Source organism: Salvelinus fontinalis, chromosome 15, assembly GCF_029448725.1.
Source record: "Salvelinus fontinalis isolate EN_2023a chromosome 15, ASM2944872v1, whole genome shotgun sequence".
NCBI classification, from domain to species: Eukaryota; Metazoa; Chordata; class Actinopteri; order Salmoniformes; family Salmonidae; genus Salvelinus; species Salvelinus fontinalis.
Window position 1 is genome coordinate 40,413,209 of NC_074679.1, and position 21,431 is coordinate 40,434,639.

General features: G+C 43.4%; 1 protein-coding gene across 2 annotated transcripts in view; it reads left to right on the plus strand.

The window, feature by feature from the left end:
• The window catches only part of foxn3 (forkhead box N3), a 261,189-nt gene extending 240,233 nt beyond the window's left edge, over positions 1-20,956 (plus strand). For both annotated transcript variants that reach the window (XM_055863826.1, XM_055863827.1), the window contains exons 5-6: positions 14,125-14,233; positions 15,928-20,956. In XM_055863826.1, coding sequence (XP_055719801.1) covers positions 14,125-14,233; positions 15,928-16,468 — 650 coding nt within the window. In that variant the 3' untranslated portion in view covers positions 16,469-20,956. The remainder of the gene's footprint in view (positions 1-14,124; positions 14,234-15,927) is intronic.
• The last annotated feature ends 475 nt before the right edge of the window (positions 20,957-21,431 follow it).

Sequence of the window (21,431 nt, forward strand, 5' to 3'; positions counted from 1 at the left end):
AAAGTACAAAAAAGGAAAATAAAGCAACATAAATATGGGTTGTATTTACAATGGTGTTTGTTCTACACTTGTTGCCCTTTTCTTGTGGCAACAGGTCACAGGTCACGCTGCTGTGATGGCACACTGTGGTATTTCACCCACTAGATATGGGAGTTTATCAAAATTGGGTTTGTTTTCGGTTTGTGGATCTGTGTAATCTGAGGGAAATATGTTTCTCTAATATGGTCATACATTTGGCAGGAGGTTAGGAAGTGCAGCTCAGTTTCCAACACATTTTGTGGGCAGTGTTGCACATAGCCTGTCTTCTCTTGAGAGCCAGGTCTGCCTACGGCGGCCTTTCTCAATAGCAAGGCTATGCTCACTGAGTCTGTACATAGTCAATGAATGCTAGAATGCTTTCCTTAAGTTTGAGTCAGTCACAGTGGTCAGGTATTCTGCCACTTTGTACTCTCTGTTTAGGGCCAAATAGCATTCTAGTTTGCTCAGTTTTTTTGTAAATTCTTTCCAGTGTGTCAAGTAATTATCTTTTTGTTTTCTCATGATTTGTTTGGGTCTAATTGTGTTGCTGTCCAGCTTGCTTAGGAGACTCTTCTCCAGGTTCATCTCTCTGTAGGTGATGGCTTTGTTATGGAAGGTTTGGGAATCGCTTCCTTTTAGGTGTGTCACGTTCCTGACCTATTTCTGTTAGTTTGTTGTATGTGTTAGTTGGTCAGGACGTGAGTTTGGGTGGGCATTCTATGTTTTCTGTTTCTATGTTGGTTTAAGGGTTGCCTGGTATGGCTTTTAATTAGAGGCAGGTGTTTGGCGTTCCTCTAATTGAGAGTCATATTTAGGTAGGTTGTTTCACAGTGTTCGTTGTGGGTGGTTGTCTCCTGTGTCAGTGTTTGTCGCACCATACGGGACTGTTCGGTTTGTTTGTTCATCGTCATTTATGTGTAGGCTATTTTCCCTGTTCGTGCGTTCTTCGTGTTTATGTAAGTTCGTATGTCCAGGTTTGTCTACTCCGTTTTGTTATTTTGTTAATTAGTCAAGTGTATTTCGTTTTCGTGTTTTCCGTCTTTACTTTAATAAATATCATGTCTTCACAATCCGCTGCATTTTGGTTCAATCCCTGCTCCTCCTCTTCGGATGAAGAGGAGGAGGACAACCGTTACAAGGTGGTTGTAGAATTTAATGTCTCTTTTCTGGATTTTGATAATTAGCGGGTATCGGCCTAATTCTGCCCTGCATGCATTATTTGGTGTTTAACGTTGTACACACAGGATATTTTTGCAGAATTCTGCATGCAGTCTCAAATTGGTGTTTGTCCCATTTTGCGAATTCTTGGTTAGTGAGCGGATCCCAGACCTCACAACCATAAAGGGTAATGGGTTCTATAACTGATTCAAGTATTTTTTGCCAGATCCTAATTGGTATGTTGAATGTTACGTTCCTTTTGATGGCATAGAAGGCCTTTCTTGCCTTGTCTCTCAGCTCGTTCGCAGCTTTGTGGAAGTTACCTGTGGCAATGATGTTTAGGTCGAAGTATGTATAGTTTTTGTGTGCTCTAGGGCAACGGTGTCTAGATGGAATATGTATTTGTGGTCCTGGCAACTGGACCTTTTTTTGGAACAGCATTATTTTTGTCTTGAGATTTACTGATTTACTGTCAGGTCTGACAGAATCTGTGCAGAAGATCTAGGTGCTGCTGTAGGCCCTCCTTGGTTGGGGACAGAAGCACCAGATCATCAGCAAACAGTAGACATTTGACTTCAGATTCTAGTGGGGTGAGGCCGGTTGCTGCAGACTGTTCTGGTGCCCTCGCCAATTCCTTGATATATATGTTGAAGAGGGTGGGGCTTAAGCTGCATCCCTGTCTCACCCCACGGCCCTGCGGAATGAATGTGTGTTTTTTGCCAAATTTAACCGCACACTTGTTGTTTGTGTACATGGATTTTATAATGTCGTAGGTTTTTCCCTTAACACCACTTTCCATCAATTTGTATAGCAGACCCTCATGCCAAATTTAGTAAAATTATTTTGGGAAATCAACAAAGCATGAAGACTTTGCCTTTGTTTTGGATTGTTTGTTTGTCAATTAGGGTGTGCCGGGTGAATACGTGGTCTGTCGTACGGTAATTTGGTAAAAAGCCAATTTGACATTTGCTCAGTACATTGTTTTCATTGAGGAAATGAACGAGTCTGCTGTTAATGATAATGCAGAGGATTTTCCCAAGGTTGCTGTTGACGCATATCTCACGGTAGTTATTGGGGTCAAATTTGTCTCTACTTTTGTGGATTGGGGTGATCAGTCCTTGCTTCCAAATATTGGGGAAGATGCCAGAGTGAAGGATGATGTTAAAGAGTTTAAGTATAGCCAATTGGAATTTGTTATCTGTATGTTTTATCATTTGATCATGTATATGTTTTTGCTGTTTGTTCTTTGTTATAGGGGCAAAAAGATTGGAGAAGATTGGAGAAGTGGTTTACCCATACATACACATGTCTCTCTCTCTCAATTCAAAGGGCTTTATTGGCATGCATATGTTTCTTCGGTCTCTCTGTCTTTCTGCGTCTCTGTCTGTGTCTCTACCTATCTCTGTGTGTGTGTGCGTGCGTGCGTCAGTGACAGCAGTAGTTCTGAGTGACTGTGTGTGTGTGTTTACTCTGTTGAGTACGTGTGGTGTTCCTGAATGTAGCTCTTAGAAGGCTGTCTGTGTGGAGAGCTGTTGGTGTGCCTTTAATGTGAAGTGTTGCTAATTTTATTCTCTTGAACACAGCGCTAAAAGGCAGCTTCAGTCAGATGTCGCCTTGTTAGCTGGAAGCCGGGTTGTAACACTTAGTGAATAATAGAACGACTCGAACACAGTTTATCATCACTTGATGGGGGGGGGGGGGAAGAAAGAGAAATTGGAGAGAGAGGAGAGGTGTCTGCACCTCAAGTCAGTCTGGATGGAGTATTTGGGATGCTTCTGTAATCAGGAGGGGGAAGGGAGGAGGGGAGAGGAGAGAAGAGAGCAGAGCAGAGGAGAGCCAGGTCATGTGTATCAACCATAACGTCCTCTACAACCTCTTCACTCTGACCTCAAACACCCTGATTCCTGACCACAATGTCACTGAGCACACTGTGTTTGACCGTGTAATTTGTGACCACACACAGTCACACACACACGCACGCACGCACGCACACACACACACACGCACACACGCAGACACACACACATCCCTGCTCTGACCCAGGAGAATCCATTCCATTAGTGATAAACACACTCTGTTACCTGGCAACAACATGGATGGCCTATTTTGAACGCTTCAACATCTACATGTCTGAATCTGTCTGTTGCTCCCACAAATATATTCTCCTTTTTTCCTGGATGGGAGAGATGTGTTTTTTGTAGTGTGTGTAGTGTGTGTGTGTGTATGGACTGCTAAATGGCTACAATGGCTTTGGTATAGAAAGGTTGCAGGTTCGAGTCCCGCTTTGACTGTCCCCCAAATTCACCATGTGTTGGTTAGGAAAAATTGCTTGAGCACTCCTCTTCAGAAGCCTTACCTAAAGTAAGGATCAGGGGAATTGGAGAAGGCATGATACATTTAGTCAAACCTCCAATGAATTAAAGACTAGTCTGTTAATTTTGTATTTGTGATGTTCACTCAGTAACCATTAAAGAATCATCATGTTTCTCCTCCTAATCGGCCTGAGCAGTGAAATGTGATATCAAAGCTGTTTGTTTGTGTGTGTGTGTGTGTGTGTACTCCAGAGAGTCGCTGTGTTCTTCAAGGAAGTGCTTTTGTGTGATGCACTAAGATGAAATAACTTAACAGGCTTCAAGACATCCTCTTTCTTTATGCATGTCTATTCTTTCACTCTATACATGGCCACAATCAGTGCTCCTGTATATAGAAATTCTATTGCATTACACGTGGGCTAAAGAGTTACGGTTACTGCAGTGGGCTAAATCAGGGTCACGCAGAGTGTTTCTTGGTAGTCTTAAAGAAATCTACTTTGAAACAAAAGTATACACCTCACACACATGGTTATGGGCTTAAGAAAAGAAGACACCTGTACCATGTCAAATATAGAGTTGAAATTGTACGGTGTTTTCCTCTGACACATTGGCGCGTCTGGCTTCTGGGTTTAGTGGGCATTGTGTCTTGAAGCAGCGCGGGCTTGGCTGGGTTGTGTTTCAGAGGACAGAGGCTTTTCCCGAGTCCGTACGGGAGTTGCAGTGAAATTGGGGTAAAAAAAAAAGAGACATAAAAACCTCGTATTTTTTGCAGTTAAAAATGTGTTTATTAATTGTGAATCCCTCTAGAGGGAGATTTGGTCATTTGACTGCAGGAAATGGTTCTAATGGTTGATGTGTCTGTCTGTGCGTTCTGTGCATGTGAGCGTTTGTTTGCTTTACATATTTGTGTTTGTGACTCTCTCGATTGCGTCGTTACCTGGGACGTCAATCCTCTTCCTGAGAAAGTGCCTGACTGTCTGCTCTGTGTGCTCTGTCTGTGTCTGCCACTGCTTGTCTTTGTGAGTAAAAAAAAAAAAAACGTCCTCCCTCAATGTGAAGGCCAACTGGAGCGTAACATAGACCACAGTTTACAAACTCCTCCAGCCCTCTATCTCTCCCTCCACCTCTCTCTGTATTTACTCTCTCCACTCCATCCAGGTCATTGTGTTGACACAAAGACCCACAGCACTCCCCTGCCGGGACCAGCCTCTTTCCTCTTCTCTCCTCTTTCCTCTCCTCGTCTCTCTCTCTCTCTCTCCTCCATACCGATAGACAGAGACGTTCTAAAGGACAGAGACGTTCTAAAGGACAGAGACATTCTAAAGGACAGAGACGGGGCTTTCCGACACAAGGCCAGTCAGCAGTTTGTTTCTATGAATAATCTGTGATTTCTGGGTATAAGGCACTCGGGCGAGTCCGCCTTGACTGTATTGTGTGAGGCACTAGGGAAAGTGCCTCCTCTTCTGTCTACCCTCAAGGTCCATGAGAGAGTTTGTGACGCTGTCTGACTCTGTTGTCGTACCGGTCGTTGTCGATAAAAGCCGTGGTATTCTTGACGTGGATGAGGCCTAGGCCCTCATGATGGCCAGGTCTATAGGTCAGTGCGTTGACATTACTGTACACCGACAACAGTCAAATGTGCAATGATTAATGTCGCGTTCCTCTCTCCTGCAACACTTCCCTTTCATTTCCATCCGTTGCTTGTAAATACAATGTGTTTACTCGGTCAAAATATGAATACAAAGGTTAGATAAAATAGAGAATTCCCATGCTGGTGAAAGCTCCAGTCTTGTATAGAGGATGGACGTGAAAGATGAATGCTGAAGGTCAATCAATGTATGTTACATTGAAGTCTACGGTGTGAACTGAGGGTTGTCGTGTGTAACCACAGTAACCAGTCATATAAAGAATCTCCCACCATACCTCAATAGTACTGAAGGTGAAATGACCCTCAACCACAAATCTAGGATCAGATTACCCTATAACCAGGCTCTCCCCCTAGTGGTAAGAGTCTGTAACATATGTTAGTCAGTCAGCTAGACCTGTCAGGATTGTCCAGTCTACCAGCTCTATTTCTACACTCCTCTGTCTGTCATGGAGGGGAAGCATCAAGTGCGCTGCATTGATCGCGAGGTCAAAGTTCAGAGCAGTATTCCATTCCAGTGAGTGTGTATGGATCTGGTTAGGAGCTGTCTGCCAATGTCCCTGGGTCTCAGATTGGCCTTTGACGTCTGGCCTCTCTGAGAGCTTCGGTGTTTACCCACATAAGGAAATCCATCCACCATCAGAATGGAAGTCGAGAGCAGACTGCAGGCACAACACATAGTCCGTCTCCCAAATCGCAACCGATTCCCTATTTAGCACACTCCTTTTGACGAGGGCCCATGGAGCTTTGGTCAAAAGTAGTACACTATATAGGGAATCGGGTGCCAGTTGGGAGACAGAGAGAGATTATTAGAGATGGAGTGAGAAATTGAGATGGGTTGAGCGAGAGTGCTGGATGTAGGAGATATAGAAACAGATGGAGTTGTTGAGAGGTTAAGTTCTAGACAATGTATGCACACAGACACTCAGTAATATCCGTAACACAGGTCTGATACTATTTGAAACTGTACGACTTGATACCACTCTCTACCATTCGATGTGATGCTACTTTATCGCACCATTTCCTATCAACTATTGCATTCCAGTCATTCTTGTATCTGAGCTTAGATGCTCTCGAGCTTAGATACTTTCTCTATTAACCTGTCTAGGATCAGCGTGGCGCTAGCGGCACACCCCCCCCCCCCCCCCCACTGAAAAACCAGTGCCGCGAAATTCAAAAAAAATATTTTTTTAAAATATTTAACTTTCACACATTAAAGTCCAATACAGCTAATGAAAGACACAGATCTTGTGAATCCAGTCAACTTGTCCGATTTTTAAAATGTTTTACAGGGAAGACACAATATGTAAAGATGTACATCTATTACCTAAAAACACATTAGCATAATCCACCATCTTTTATTTGTCCACCAACACCAGTAGCCATCACCAATTCGACTAAACTAAGATATTTATAGCCCCTAACCAACAAAAAAACTCATCAGATGACAGTCTGATAACATATTTATGGTATGGGATAGGTTTTGTTAGAAAAAAGTGCATATTTCAGGTAGATGGCATAGGTTACAATTGCACCCACCGTCACAAATGGAATAGAAAAACTACTTAGAGCAACGTGTTTACCTACTTACTAATCATCAAACATTTCGTAAAAATACACAGCATACACGAATCGAAAGACACAGATCCTGTGAATACAGACAATATTTCAGATTTTCTAAGTGTCTTACAGCGAAAACACAATAAATCGTTATATTAGCATAGCACATAGCACATAGCAGCCCAGCATTGATTCTAGCCAAAGTGAGCGATAAAAGTCAACATCGCCAAAAGATATTAATTTTTTCACTAACCTTCTCAGAATTCTTCCGATGACACTCCTGTAACATCACATTACAACATGCATATACAGTTTGATCGAAAATGTTTATATTTAGCCACCAAAATCATGGTTAGACAATGTGAAATGTAGACAAGCTGGTAAAGAAAAAGTCCTTGCGCCACTTAGACAGTGATCTACTCTTATACATAAATACTCATAAACGTGACTAAAAAATATAGGGTGGACAGGGATTGATAGACAATTTAATTCTTAATACAATTGCGTTATTACATTTTTTAATTTATCCTTACTTTTCAATACAGTTTGCGCCAAGCGAAGCTACGTCAAAAAACATGGCGTCCTAAGCCACTAAAATGTTTCGACAGAAACACGATTTATCATAATAAAAATGTCCTACCTTGAGCTGTTCTTCCATCAGTATCTTGGGCAAAGGATCCTTTCTTGGGAGGAATCGTCTTTTGGTGGAAAGCTGTCCTCTTGCCATGTGAAAATGCCAACTGCGTTCGGGATGAACTGAAAGCGTGCCCACCTATTCACAGCGTTAAAGAAATAAATGTCCCAAAATCGCACTAAACGGATATAAATTGCTATAAAACGCTTTAAATTAACTACCTTATGATGTTTTTAACTCCTATAACGAGTGAAAAGATGACCGGAGAAATATAACAGGCTAAACTAACGCTTGGAACAGGAGCGGGTCGGTGTCCAGCACGCGCGTTACGCAGCAAGGAAAGACTTGCTAGCTACAGGGTTTTTTGATTTATAGGGCCTGTGAACGCGCAATCGACCCCATTGGAATCGTCATCACGTAAAGGCATCCAGGGGAAGACGTAAGAAGTGTCCGTATAGTCATAGCAATATCAGTGCCGTTTTAACTGACTTCAGAACAGTGGCCAACATTTCTGAAATCTGAATCCATGTCAGGGAAATTGCTGTAGAATGGGCTCTGTTCCACTTAGAGACAAAATTTCAACTCCTATAGAAACTATAGACTGTTTTCTATCCAATAATAATAATAATATGCATATTGTACGATCAAGGATTTTGTGGGAAGCCGTTTCAAAAATTAGCCAAATTAGCATAAATAGTCTAAACAGCGCCCCCATCCCCAACAGGTTATTAAGGTCTTTGGCCCATCCCCTGATGCCCCTGTGTGTGAATGGACTGCCCCATTGTGTAACATGGACCCAGCTACAATGGAACTACAAAGGAGATCTCCCACTAGCCTTTCACCCTGCTAGCCCAACCACACTAATGCCCTTCCCTCTCCGCGTCTCTCTGTCACTTCACATCCTATCACCACGATAGATGGGCAGTGTGTGTGTGCGCGTGTCTGTGTGTGTGTGTGTTGAGGCGTGGGGTCAGTGTACCCCCTGTCTGAGGGCATCCCTTGTGCCCCTCTCTTTTCGAGTGGTGGGCGATAAAAGAGGAAAGAGGGCATTTTCAACCCAGCTGTTCTATTTAGCCTTCTTCTGGTTGGTTAGCTAGCTTAGCAACTGTCACTATAGCAACCGTAGTTGTATACGGTTGTCATGGCAGTTCGGGGAGAGGGGGTTGCCAAGACAACAATTCCGACTTGCTTGCTTAATGGGCAGAAAGGTGAGTATGATTCTAAACGGATAATATTTCCCCCCCCCTCTTTTCTTCCCCCTCTCTCGCGCTTTAATTTTGTTTCTCTCTCTCTACAGTCTGCCATCTGCTTTAGATTAGTTCATCCCTCCATCTTTCTTTTCCCCCCATTGCGGGGAGGTTGTGTCTCACGTACACCAACGCTGTCGTGTCGCTGGCCAACCGTGGCAGGTGGCAGGTGGCAGGTGTGCCTGTCAATGCCCTAGCTGTCCCCAATTTCGCGGTCTGCCTCGTCATCACTGTGCCCTCTCTATTGTACTCAAATATCATTCAAAACAAAAGATAATAATTCCAAAGATTATAATCTCACCTAATCCATAAAGTGTCTGGTTCATAGAGGAATACCCGGCCGAGATCTGGATCTGTTGACCAACATGGCTCTTAAATGTAACGCGTTACGACAGAGGTGAATGGAGTCCAAATACCCAGACATTGAGGACTGCGATTTGCTGAGACGCGATTGACCTGACCCGGTCATGACGGTTTAACGGTCAGTTGAACCCCCCTCCTTTCTTCTGTCAATAGCACTCTGTCGGGCTCTGTGTGCGCATGTGTGTTTCGAGGCGTCTCGACGGGGGTCTAACTCAGGTCGAACTAATTGAAGCAGTGTGTGAGGGAATGTGCTAGATAGCCACTCTCTGATCAGGTTCAGCCGTCCCTCCTTTCTCTCTCTCTTTTAGTTTGTTGTCCAGTCATATCTTTCCACTGGGTTGACTGTGGTTATTGGAAAGTGCCTGGGAAAGAAAGAAACGCAATGTCCCACATCCTTCTTCTCTCTGTTTACAATCTCTCTCTCTCTCTCTTTATCCCCCCTCTCTCTCTCTCCATGGTGTTCTGTGTGTTTACAAGCCGTCTCCGTCTCTGACCAAACTTAATAAAGCCTTTTATAGACGGAGGGAGGGCCTGGGCCAAGGAGAATCGAGTGTGCATGTTTCCCTGTACGTTTCACTCTGAGCTACAGTCCAATGTGTAGTAGAGTCGTCCTCCTTTTGGATTTTCTCTTTTATTTAGACACTATCGACGGTAGGTAGATAATAGGGGTGTCGATGTGGTTGGGAGAAAGTCAGAGAATGTCTTGGGTGGGATTCGATCTCATGTCGCTGCTGGGCAATATGTGCAGGGTAGACTGCAGCTCCAAGCTGCTACATGGTCATGGCATAGCATTGTCTAGGTCTGGATTGTCTGGATCTCTGAGTTGGTTGCTTTGCAGTGAATCATTTTCCTTCCTCCCTCTCTTTCTATCGTCCGTATCCGCCCTTCCCTCTGTTGGTGATGAGATTGTGTTTCTTTTCGTTCACATGATCTGCAATCTGCTTGGTTTATTTGCCATTTGGAGTTTCTACGTGTGAACTGTATCATAAAGTAAGAGTACTTTATTAATCCACCAGAGGGGACATTTTTTATTGCACCAGCCAATACATACATTACCAATAAATATGCCAGAAAGAATCACAACAAGTACACACAGACACTAAAAGCAGCATCATCATCTAAAAAAATGGCTACCCCAGGAAATCTTAAGTCTTATTACATACAGCCGGGAAGAACTATTGGACATAAGAGCGACGTCAACTTACCAACATTACGACCAGGAATACGACTTTCCCGAGGGCGGATGCTCTGTTTGAACCACCACCCAGGACAATGGATCTCAGAAGCCGACTCAAAACAACGTCGCTGCAGAAGGAGCAGACGGAGTGGAATCCTGGTCAGGCTCCGTATACGTGCACATCGCCCACCGCTCCCGAGTATACTACTCGCCAATGTCCAGTCTCTTGACAACAAGGTAGACGAAATTCGAGCAAGGGTTGCCTTCCAGAGAGACATCAGAGATTGTAATATTCTCTGTTTCACGGAAACATGGCTCTCTTGGGATATGTTGTCGGAATCGGTTCAGCCACCGGGCTTCTCCATGCATTGCGTTGACCAAGATAAACACTTCTCTGGGAAGAGGAAGGGCGAGTGTGTATGCTTTATGATTATCGACTCATGGTGTAATCATAACAACATACAGGAAATCAAGTCCTTCTGCTCACCCAACCTAGAATTCCTTACAATCAAATGCCGGCCATAATACTTCCAAAGAGAATTGTTATCGTCACAGCTATGTACATTCCCCCTCAAGCAGACACCACGACGGCCCTCAAGGAACTCCACTGGACTCTATGTAAACTGGAAACCATATATCCTGAGGCTGCATTTATTGTAGCTGGGGATTTTATCAAAGCAAATTTGAGAACAAGGCTACCTAAACCTAAGAATGCTGTTCATTGACTACAGCTCAGCATTCAACACCATCGTACCCTCCAAGCTCACCATCAAGCTGGAGGCCCTGGGTCTTAACCCTGCCCTGTGCAATTGGGTCCTGGATTTCTGACAGGTCGTCCCCAGGTGGTGAAGGTAGGAAACAACATCTTCACTTCACTGACCCTCAACACTGGGGCCCCACAAGGGTGGGGCCCTCAGTCCCTCCTGTACTCCCTTTTCACCCATGACTGAGTGGCCATGCATGCCTCCAACTCAATCATCAAGTTTGCAGACGACACAACAATAGTGGGCTTGATTACCAACAACGACGAGACAGCCTACAGGGAGGAGGTGAGGGCACTCGGAGTGTGGTGTCAGGAAAACAACTTCTCACTCAAACGTCAACAAAACAAAGGAGATGATTGTGGACTTCAGGAAACAGCAGAGGGAGCACCCCCCTATCCACATCGAAGGGACAGCAGTGGAGAAGGTGGAAAGTTTTAAGTTCCTTGGCGTACACATCACGGACAAAATGAAATGGTCCACCCACACAGACAGTGTGGTGAAGAAGGAGCAACAGCGCCTCTTCAACCTCAGAAGGCTGAAGAAATTTGGCTTGTCACCGAAAACCCTAACATACATTTACAGATTTGCACAATCGAGAGCATCCTGTTGGGCTGTATCACAGCCTGGTACGGCAACTGCACCGACCTCAAATTACCTGCCCTCCATGATACCTACAGCACCGGATGTCACAGGAAGGCCAAAAAGATAATCAAGGACAACAACCACCCGAGCCACTGCCTGTTCACACCTCTACCATCCAGAAGGTGAGGTAAGTATAGATGCATTAAAGCTGGGACTGAGAGACTGAAAAACAGCTTCTATCTCAAGGCCATCATCAGACTGCTAATCAGCAATCACTAACTCAGAGAGGCTGCTGGCTACATTGAGACCCAATCACTGGCCACTTTAATAAATGGAACAATGACACTTTAAATAATGCCACTTCAATAATGTTTACATGTCTTACATTACTCATACCCTATGTATATACTGTATTTTATACCATCTATTACACCTTGCCTATGCTGCTCGGGCCATCACTCATCCATATATTTATATGGACATATTCTCATTCACCCCTTTAAATTTGAGTGTATTAGGTAGTTGTTGGGGAATTGTTAGATTACTTGTTTGATATTACTGCACTGTCGGAACTAGAAGCACAAGCATTTCGCTACACTCGCATTAACATCTGCTAACCATGTGTATGTTACCAATCAAATTTGATTTGATTTGATAAAAAAACCAAGTGTTCGTGTTAAAAAGCCTCATAGCACATGGTAAAAAGGATCTGCATAAACGTTCTGTTTTGGACCTGGGTAAAATAAATCTGTCTGCCATCGCACTGCGATGCTCCAGGCTTATACTGTGGAGGGGTTGGCTAGTGTTGGCCTCTATAATCCTGAGGTTTTGAGGGTCCGCTTATCCAGGATGGGGTCTAGTTTGTCCTGGTGGGTGCCGATGGTAGATCCAGCCTTCTCGATGATTTAGTTTAGCCTGTTTGCATCCACCTTTAGTGATGTTACCCTTTTGGAGCATTTCTTAGCAGACATCAAAGGATCTGAGCTTCCTTTAAAAGGAGTAGCTTTTCTTGAGCCTTTTTAAAAACCGCGGAGGTGTTCTCTTTCCACTGCAGCTTATCGTCAATCACCACCCCCAGGTATTTGGTACATGAAGTCTTTAACCAGCTCATACGTACACTGCATTTGGAAAGTATTCAGACCCCTTGACTTTTTCCGCATTTTGTTACGTTACAGCCTTCATCTAAAACCAATCTACACACAATAGCCCATAATGACAAAGCAAAAACAGGTTTTTAGAATTTTTTGCAAAAATATTTAAAATAGAAAACGTAAATAAAAATATACTTAAGTATTCACACACTTTACTCAGTACTTTGTTGAAGCACCTTTGGCAGTGATTACAGGCTCAAATCTTCTTGTTTATGACACTACAAGCTTGGCACACCTGTATTTGGGGAGTTTTTCCCCTTTGCAGATCCTCTCGAGTTCTGCCAGGTTGGATGGGGAGCGTCACTGCACAACTATTTTCAGGTCTCTCCAGAGATGTTCGATTGAGTTCAATTCCGGGCTCTGGCTAGGCCACTCAAGGACATTCAGAGCCTTGTCCTGAAGCCACTCCTGCATTATCTTGGCTGTGTGCTTAGGGTTGTTGTCCTGTTGGAAGGTGAACCTTCGCCCCAGTCTGAGATCCTGAGCGCTCTCTGGAGCAGGTTTTCATCAAGGATCTCTCTTTTCTTTGCTCCGTTCATCTTTCCCCTTAATCCTGACTACTCTCACAGTCTCTGCCGATGAAAAACATCCCCACAACATGATGCTGCTACCACCATGCTTCACTGTAGAGATGGTACTAGGTTTCCTCCAGACGTGACGCTTGGCATTCAGGCCAAAGAGTTACATCTTGGTTTCATCAGACCAGAGAATTTTGTTTGAGTCTTCAGGTGTCTTTTGGCAAACTCCAAGCGGGCTGTCATGTGCCTGTTACTGAGGAGTGGCTTCCGTCTGGCCACTCTACCATAAAGGCCCGATTGGTGGAGCGCTGCAGAGATGGTTGTCCTTCTGGAAGGTTCTCCCATCTCCACAGAGGAACTCTGGAGCTCTGTCAGAATGACCATCGGGTTCTTGGTTACCTCCTTGACCAACCCCCTTTTCCCCTGATTGCTCAGTTTGGCCGGGCGGCGCTCTAGGAAGAGTCTTGGTGATTCCAAACTTATTCCATTTAAGAATGATGGAGGCCACTGTGTTGTTGGGGACCTTCAATGCAGGAGACATTTTTGGTACATTTCCCCAGATCTGTGCCTCGACACAATCCTGTCTCAGAGCTCTACAGAAAATTCCTTTCGACCTCATGGCTTTTGCACTGTCAACTGTGGTGTGTGCCTTTCAGGTGTGTGTCTTTCCAAATCAATTGACTTTACCTCCAATCAAGTTGTAGAAACATCTCAAGGATGATCAATGGTGTCAGGATCCACCTGAGATCAATTTCAAGTCTTATAGCAAAGGGTCTGAATACTTATCTACATAAGGTATTTATTTGTCTAAAAACCGGTTTTCGCTTCGTCATTATAGGGTATTGTGTGTAGATTTTAGAATAAGGCTGTAACGTAACAAAATGTGAAAAAAAGTCAAGGGGTCTGAATACTTTCCGAATGCACTGCTTGTGTGTGTGTGTGTGTGTGTGTGTTACTGACCCTCTTTCTCCTCTCTCTCTTCCCTTTATCTTTAGTCCCTCAGGGAGTGATCCGGAACGGTGCCAGTATGATGAGTCAGGGCCTTTACCCAGGAATACGACCACTGCCCATCAATCCCTTAGAGAGCAGGACAGCCGCAGTCAGGTTGGTATACCTGCCATAGCGAGAGACACACATATATGCACACGCGCTCGCACAGGTCTATGCACACAGCCACACACACGGACACACACACTCATGCAAGGGATGGCGCGGAAGCGTTAGGGACAGACATTTAGGAGGGGTGAAAGCTGCATGTTCAGGCAGGACACACACAGGCTCATATGCTATTATACACTCTCACACACAGAACGTTCTGGCCTGAGGCGGTGACAGCCTCACGTGGAAACACAGTGATTCCAGCTGAGCTCTGTCTAGCTCGGTGTTATAGATCAAACTGTATTCTGGGATAAGTGGTAGGTAGGGACACAACTGACAGCTGCACACAAACGATAACATTATAGCTCAGCCTTTCGCTACACCCCGCAATAACATCTGTTAAATATGTGTATGTGACGGCTAAAATTTGATTTGAAAAACTGTAGTAACACAGCAGTGTAGTTTGACGTGGTATAAAACACGGAGAGACAGCGTCCACACATAAACAGGTGCCTTTCCCCATCCGTTCTCTGTGTCTTTCACGCAGGCACACAGGCGAACACACTCGGTCAGAGCAGAGAGAGAGGGTGAGTGAGTGACTGGCTGACATGAATAATAGATCGGATTTGTCTTAGACTGCTGTGCTCCTCCTATAATTCATGAGGTTTAAATGCACAGAGCAGCCAGGATGGCCAGAGACACTCAGAGCGGGGCTTTTAACAACATGCACACTTGCCAGAGTTAGTTGGGAAGCTGCATGACATGATGCAGAGTGATGGCGGGAACATCTTTGACTTAACTTAGCTGGTTGGCCTGTAATAGCTATAGGAGAATGGAAAATCTTCAAGGGATCGTTCACTTTAAAAAAGAAAGTTTTAGTTCATTTACAACATACATTATAGGAAAGAACAGAATAGCCTTAACGAAAATAGTATGATAACGTTAATGATAATTAATGACACCACTTCACTGTTAACCCCCCCCCTCAGCGCTCTAGCACACAGTATTCATACAGCAGTTATAACACTTCGTAAAGTTGTTACGACACCAACAAGGTGACACGACATTATGATGATCACCAATGTAGGACATGTAGCGCTATCAGCCAGCTACACCATTGAATTGAATTAAAGTGAATCGGCTCAAATCGAATGTTACTTCCTTAATCCCGCGACGGTGATTGATTTGTCACAGGTTTTTATTTTGAAACCACAGCTGTTCCAAAAATGCACAGCAAATAGAGCTACTTAGCATTACACGATTCCCACATCTACCTGATGGCAGAGTGTAGGGCTAAATCCATTAGAATAATCATCCACGTAGCATTAGCTCTTTAGCTCTGTACTCCGGTCTCTGAAGTGGCCACTCGGAGATGAGCCTGGTCTAATTGAATTAGCTGATGACTCGCTGATTAGCGGTCACAGCTAGCATTGCTCTGTGTGTCTGATGTACTCACTGAAGCTTGTGTGTGTGTGTGTGTGTGTGTGTGTGTGTGTGTGTGTGTGTGTGTGTGTGTGTGTGTGTGTGTGTGTGTGTGTGTGTGTAAACATGCTACCAACATAAGTCAAACGCAGGGAGCTGTGAAGTGTGTCTAATGTTGACATCAGTGTATCTGTCATGTCTACAGTCGGCTTCAGTGTATGTGTGTGTACACACTATGGGCATGTATTTATGTGCATTTCATCTCTGTCTCTCTCCAGATCTGTGCTGTCCGGAGGCTGTCGGAAGCATAGCATCACCCATCCCGCCTGCGACTCCCCGTTGGTCAGCAGCGACCCCAAGGAGGACCACACCTACAGCACCAACCAATCGGATGACGGCAGCGACTACACCAGCGACTCCAGTCTCCGCAGCAACGGCCCCGTCGCCCGAGATGTCGCCAACGATTCAGACTTCGACGACGAGGATGATGAAGATGACAAGAGCAAGATTCAGCTGGAGATCAAGAAGGAAGAGCCACGCGATTGGCCCATAGACACGATAGACTCCGCCCTTTCCAGCCAGCAGCACAACAAGAAGCGGCATCACTTCCTGAAAGCCAAGCAGCGGATGGGTGTGGCTAGTGATACGCTCCCGCTGAAAAAGCGGCGCACGGAAAAGCCGCCAGAGAGCGACGACGAGGAGATGAAGGAGGCGGCGGGTTCGCTGCTCCACCTGGCGGGCGTCCGCGCCTGCTTGAACAATATCACTAACAGAACCGCCAAGGGCCAGAAAGAGCAGAAAGAACCCACGAAAAACTGACCCATGAGACTTGAGAGAGAAAGAGAGACTGAGAGAGTGAAGATTTTCAAAGAAAAAAAAAGGAGAGCGAGAGAGAACGGAAATACAAAACATCACTTTTAATATAGAAATGTGTGCTTTCTTTTTTTCAGGATATCAGGTGAATTCTGAATGATTTGTGGCAATATAAAAAACAATCACTTTGTTTTCCTGTATTTAAAGTTACTGTTTATAGGGTTGGTTTTCTTTCTTTTCTTTACGTTTTTTAAAATTATTTTTTATTTGTTTAAAGGAGATTAAAGCCATAGATGAACCTTTTTCTGATATTCAGCTAAGTTCGCAGGTTTCCGTTGGCTGAAAGTAAAGTGAGCGAGAGAAAAAAATAGCTTTTTGAAAAACTGCCCCATCGTGGATTGGCTTGGATGTATGAATAGGGGATCCCCTTGTTAATGTCAAAATGTACCCAATCTGCAGCTATTGCCCTTTACAGTCTCATCAGATGCAGCTAACACTAAGTACACTTCTACAGACTCATAACTTGTTACTTCAGTAGAATTTACAGGTAAAACGTTATTATGAGGTGCTTATCACGGACTATTTTGTTTTTACAGTGATATACATCATTCAAATGAAATAAAGTTAGTATTCAGGGTCAGATCTGCATTGATGTCTATGGGCTGCATATTTCAGTTAGGATGTGACAATATACATAAATGTCACAATAACCAAGCACAAATCCACATGCTATACTGGCTAAAGCAATGTTTATATTAGTCAACTATTCCACTGAAGTAACACAGGTATATGCTGACATGGATAGGAGTGCCACAGATAAACATAGTTTGGCAAACTATCCCCTGTGTTGGGTACCAAACTTTCAAAAACAATGGCATTCTAATTTGCCTTGGAACTTCCGGTGCTACAAAGGCGGCTATAAAAAAATATATATATATATATAAAACCCAGTTTGCCAACTCTGTCTTGTCTGTGTGCAAGGAAGCTGCCACAGAAAAAATGTTCCAGGAAATTCCGGGGAAGTTGTTAGCTTTAGTGACTATTAGCGTAGCCATCCCCATAGAAGAGACACTCATCAGTAGCGTAGCCGACCCCGTAGAAGAGACACTCATCAGTAGCGTAGCCAACGCCATAGAAGAGACACTCATCATTAGCGTAGCCAACCCCATAGAAGAGACACTCATCAGTAGCGTAGCCAACCCCATTGAAGAGACACTCATCAGTAGCGTAGCCAACCCCATAGAAGAGACACTCATCAGTAGCGTAGCCAACCCCATTGAAGAGACACTCATCAGTAGCGTAGCCAACCCCATAGAAGAGACACTCATCAGTAGCGTAGCCAACCCCATAGAAGAGACACTCATCAGTAGCGTAGCCAAACCCATAGAAGAGACACTCATCAGTAGCGTAGCCAAGCTCATAGAAGAGTCAGTTTATGTGTGTCAGTGTTGGGACAGTGTCAAAGAGAAACTCTTGGTCAGCCCAGTGATGATGGTAGCACTTACTTAGCTAACTGTCCTTCTGACCGCTAATCACATTTAGCCACCAGCGCTAGCTAGCGTGCCAATGCAGAGGGGAGAGTTAGGTTTTCACCTTAATGGTTGACTGTAGGACTGTAGTGGGATGAAGGACACTGGTACAAGTTAGATGTAGGAAAGGCTTCGTTTTTTTGACAGGGTGTTCTCTAAATGTAAACTAATTTAGTTCGCTAAAAGCCATAAGCTAATAGTCTAGCAAGCGCTTATCGGAGAGGGAAATAACTGATAAAATGTCAAGATAACCTCAAAACTGCCTGTGTCCTTTTATGAAAGCAATCAACGTGAATCATTGAGTTATAATCCAGTGACATGATGTAGTGATATTTTTCCTGTGGCACTAACACCTGAATACCTTCATTGGTTGGAAAGGGAATGATGCTATGGAACCTGCCAATTATATTTTGTGTGAGAAGAATAATGATATGACTGTGGAGTTGTTAATTTTTGTGTTTGTTTTTTTTGTTTGTGTTTACTTATCCACTCTCATGACGTAATAAAGCAATTTCATCCAGTCAGGATAACACTGTATAAAGAGTTAAACTAGATTTTGATTTTTTTTTTTGAAGCAATGTAGCCAGCAGGATTTTTCCAAATCGTGTTGCATGGGTTCTGTAAAGAAAAAGAGAAAAAAATGTTTTCTATTCAGACAAAGTTCATGTTAGGTAAATAATGTATTTAGCATGAAGCATGAATTATTTTCATATAAGTATCCTAGCGAACAAAAAGGTTCCGCCTCGAAGTTCTGCGCCCGGAGGTGTGGAATGCTTCTCGGTTGTCTTGTCCTCTTCTTTTTGACTTGATAATTTGTTTCCTGTCGTCCTTACTCATCTTTGTTTTAACGTGGGCTTTGGAAAAAAAATACAGTAATAACATCTTGTTCGGGGACAAAAAGACGGTCTGTGGGGCAAGTCTCTTTCTGCAATATGAGGATAACTCGCTCCAACCGTGGATACAGGGATAGATAGCAACTCCCTTCATCCATAGTTGACAAAACCAGAATGTCCCAGTGTTTGTATGTAGTCGCTAGATGGCCACGCTAGAAAAGACAACATTTTAAAAACTTCTTGGCATGAAGATCAGTTATTTGTGGACTGAAAGCACCAAACTTTCAGCGTACCTCTGTACTCTCTAGCATGGCCGTATAGTGACGACTGTGTCTGATGGGTTCACCCTGACGGCTGAATGTTGGAGCCCATGTGATAAAAGAGAGTTTAGGTAGTGAGTGTCAGTCTTCTGTTCCCCATACCCCTCCCCTCTTCTCTGTGCCTGTTCTTCCATCACTTCTTTCTTTTCTAAGGTTTTAGACGTCTTTGATATTTCAGGGTCTTCCATTTTTTTCAATGACACAAGAGTTTTAACCGAGTAAGTGTTTTTTATGTCGTTGTTCGTTTTGGGTTTATTTCACGTCTCTCGCTGTGTTTTTTGCCATTTCTACTCGAGCAACTCTTCAGGTCTTGTTGTCAGTATTATTAGGCAGGCTACCATAGGCTCGTTGCGCATGAAAGGAACACAAAGTAAATGACACAGTGCGATGGCAAGGTAAATACGAACTCTACAGTGCATATTTTCACGTTATCTCGCCAGATTGCACTAAGATATTCAAATAAAGATATTGTCTAAGTTCAGTGCCAAAGCCTGTAATAATTCCTTATCTTCCTGAAATAGATGACACGTATTTGATCTGTATGTCAAGACAAAAAAATGACCAGTGAGCTGTAGCATTTCTGTCAGATACCCTTTCTGCGTTATGTGCTACTGATTTTTGTTGAAGCCTACCACATGACTTGGATTTTTTTTTGCTACCGATCATTGCTCATTGGGATGATTTTCATTTTTAGTTGAATATAACACCCTATATCTCATAGTGCACTACTCTTGACCAGAGCTAACCCAGAGCTAACTAACCCAATGTGGCTCGGGTCAAAAGTAGAGTGCTACATGGGAAATAAGGTATCATTTGAAAGAGCCCTGGATTAAGATGAGGTGATGAGCTTCTGTCTACTAGACTGCTTCGTGTGTCAATGTATCTTCAACTGATAAATGTATTATATGATTTATTCCCATTGTTTGTTACGTTACCCTTTGAGGAACACTGCCTTCCTTGGACGATAGCAGTCACTCGATAACTCTTCCTCCAATCACAATCCTGCAGGTGCCACAATGTTGGAGGAGGAAGACGTGTTCTGAAAATATTGAATATGAATTATTATCAATGAACTGTCAAAATTAGCCTGGCAAATAATGATATATTGATGAGTCAAAAAAAAAGTGTTTATTTGTTTCATTGTGTTTTTTGTTGATATTTTGTTTGGTTTATGTCTGTTCAACTGCCATTTTTCAGTTTATTGTTTGGAGGGGTTTTCTGAGGAGGAGGAGAAGAAAGAGCAATGGATCGTCAGTTCCAAGTTATTTGTAGTACACTTCACCTGGTAATCATGGAAACTGCATGGTACCTTATGGCACAAATTCCAATAGAATCGGCTACTATTTGGTCTCAAAGGATCCGTAGTTGTGCTAATCGCTGAAACGACTGTCAGCAATTTCGTTACACCACTGTTATTGGTAACAAAGAAACAAAATACCAAAAAGTTACCATGTAGTTTCTATGTAAATAACAGGTAGGTGGTGTTCTGTAAAAACATGCTACCGATCATTTCTGTGTCCTGTTTTTGAACCATGTAGTCTTGATGGCATGACCTTACAGCTGATCTGTTAATATGGAGACCGACCTCCGTAGGTGCGTTCTGTATTTCCTTGACGTGTATTCACATTGCCAAAGACAAACTACTTCATCAATTCATGTAAATATCACCTTGTCCATTACTATGACGAAAGTATGTTTGTTTAAAAAAAAAAATGGTTTTGTTTTTCCGAAGAAAACAAAAAGCTAACATAAAGTTTCTGTGTTGTATTGTCTTCCAGCTGCAATAAAAGAAAACCGCATTGCAAAAAGTTACTCCTGTGATCATGTTTCTTCAATAAGTCCACAGCAAATTCTCCGCTATTAAATCAACACTGTTCCAGTGTCGATGCGGCTCCACACTTTTCAGTGTTAAATTGACATTGTAAAGCATAATTATTTGCATAATTCCCAGTGTGCTTTGCCTTTTGATTGAATTGTAGATGCCACCCATGACTATATTTGTTAGTGACATATGTTCATACTGTAACGGCTGTCTAGCTCTTCCTCATCTGACGAGGAGAGGCGAGAAGGATCGGAGGACCAATACGCAGAGTGGTAAGTGTCTATGTTTTAATAATATAAACTGAACACTACACAAATAACAAAACAACAAATGTGAACGAACCGAAACAGTACCGTGTGGCGAGACAAACACGGACACGGAAGACAAACACCCACAAACCAACAGTGAAAACAGGCAACCTAAATATGGCTCCATATCAGAGACAATGCAAAACACCTGCCTCTG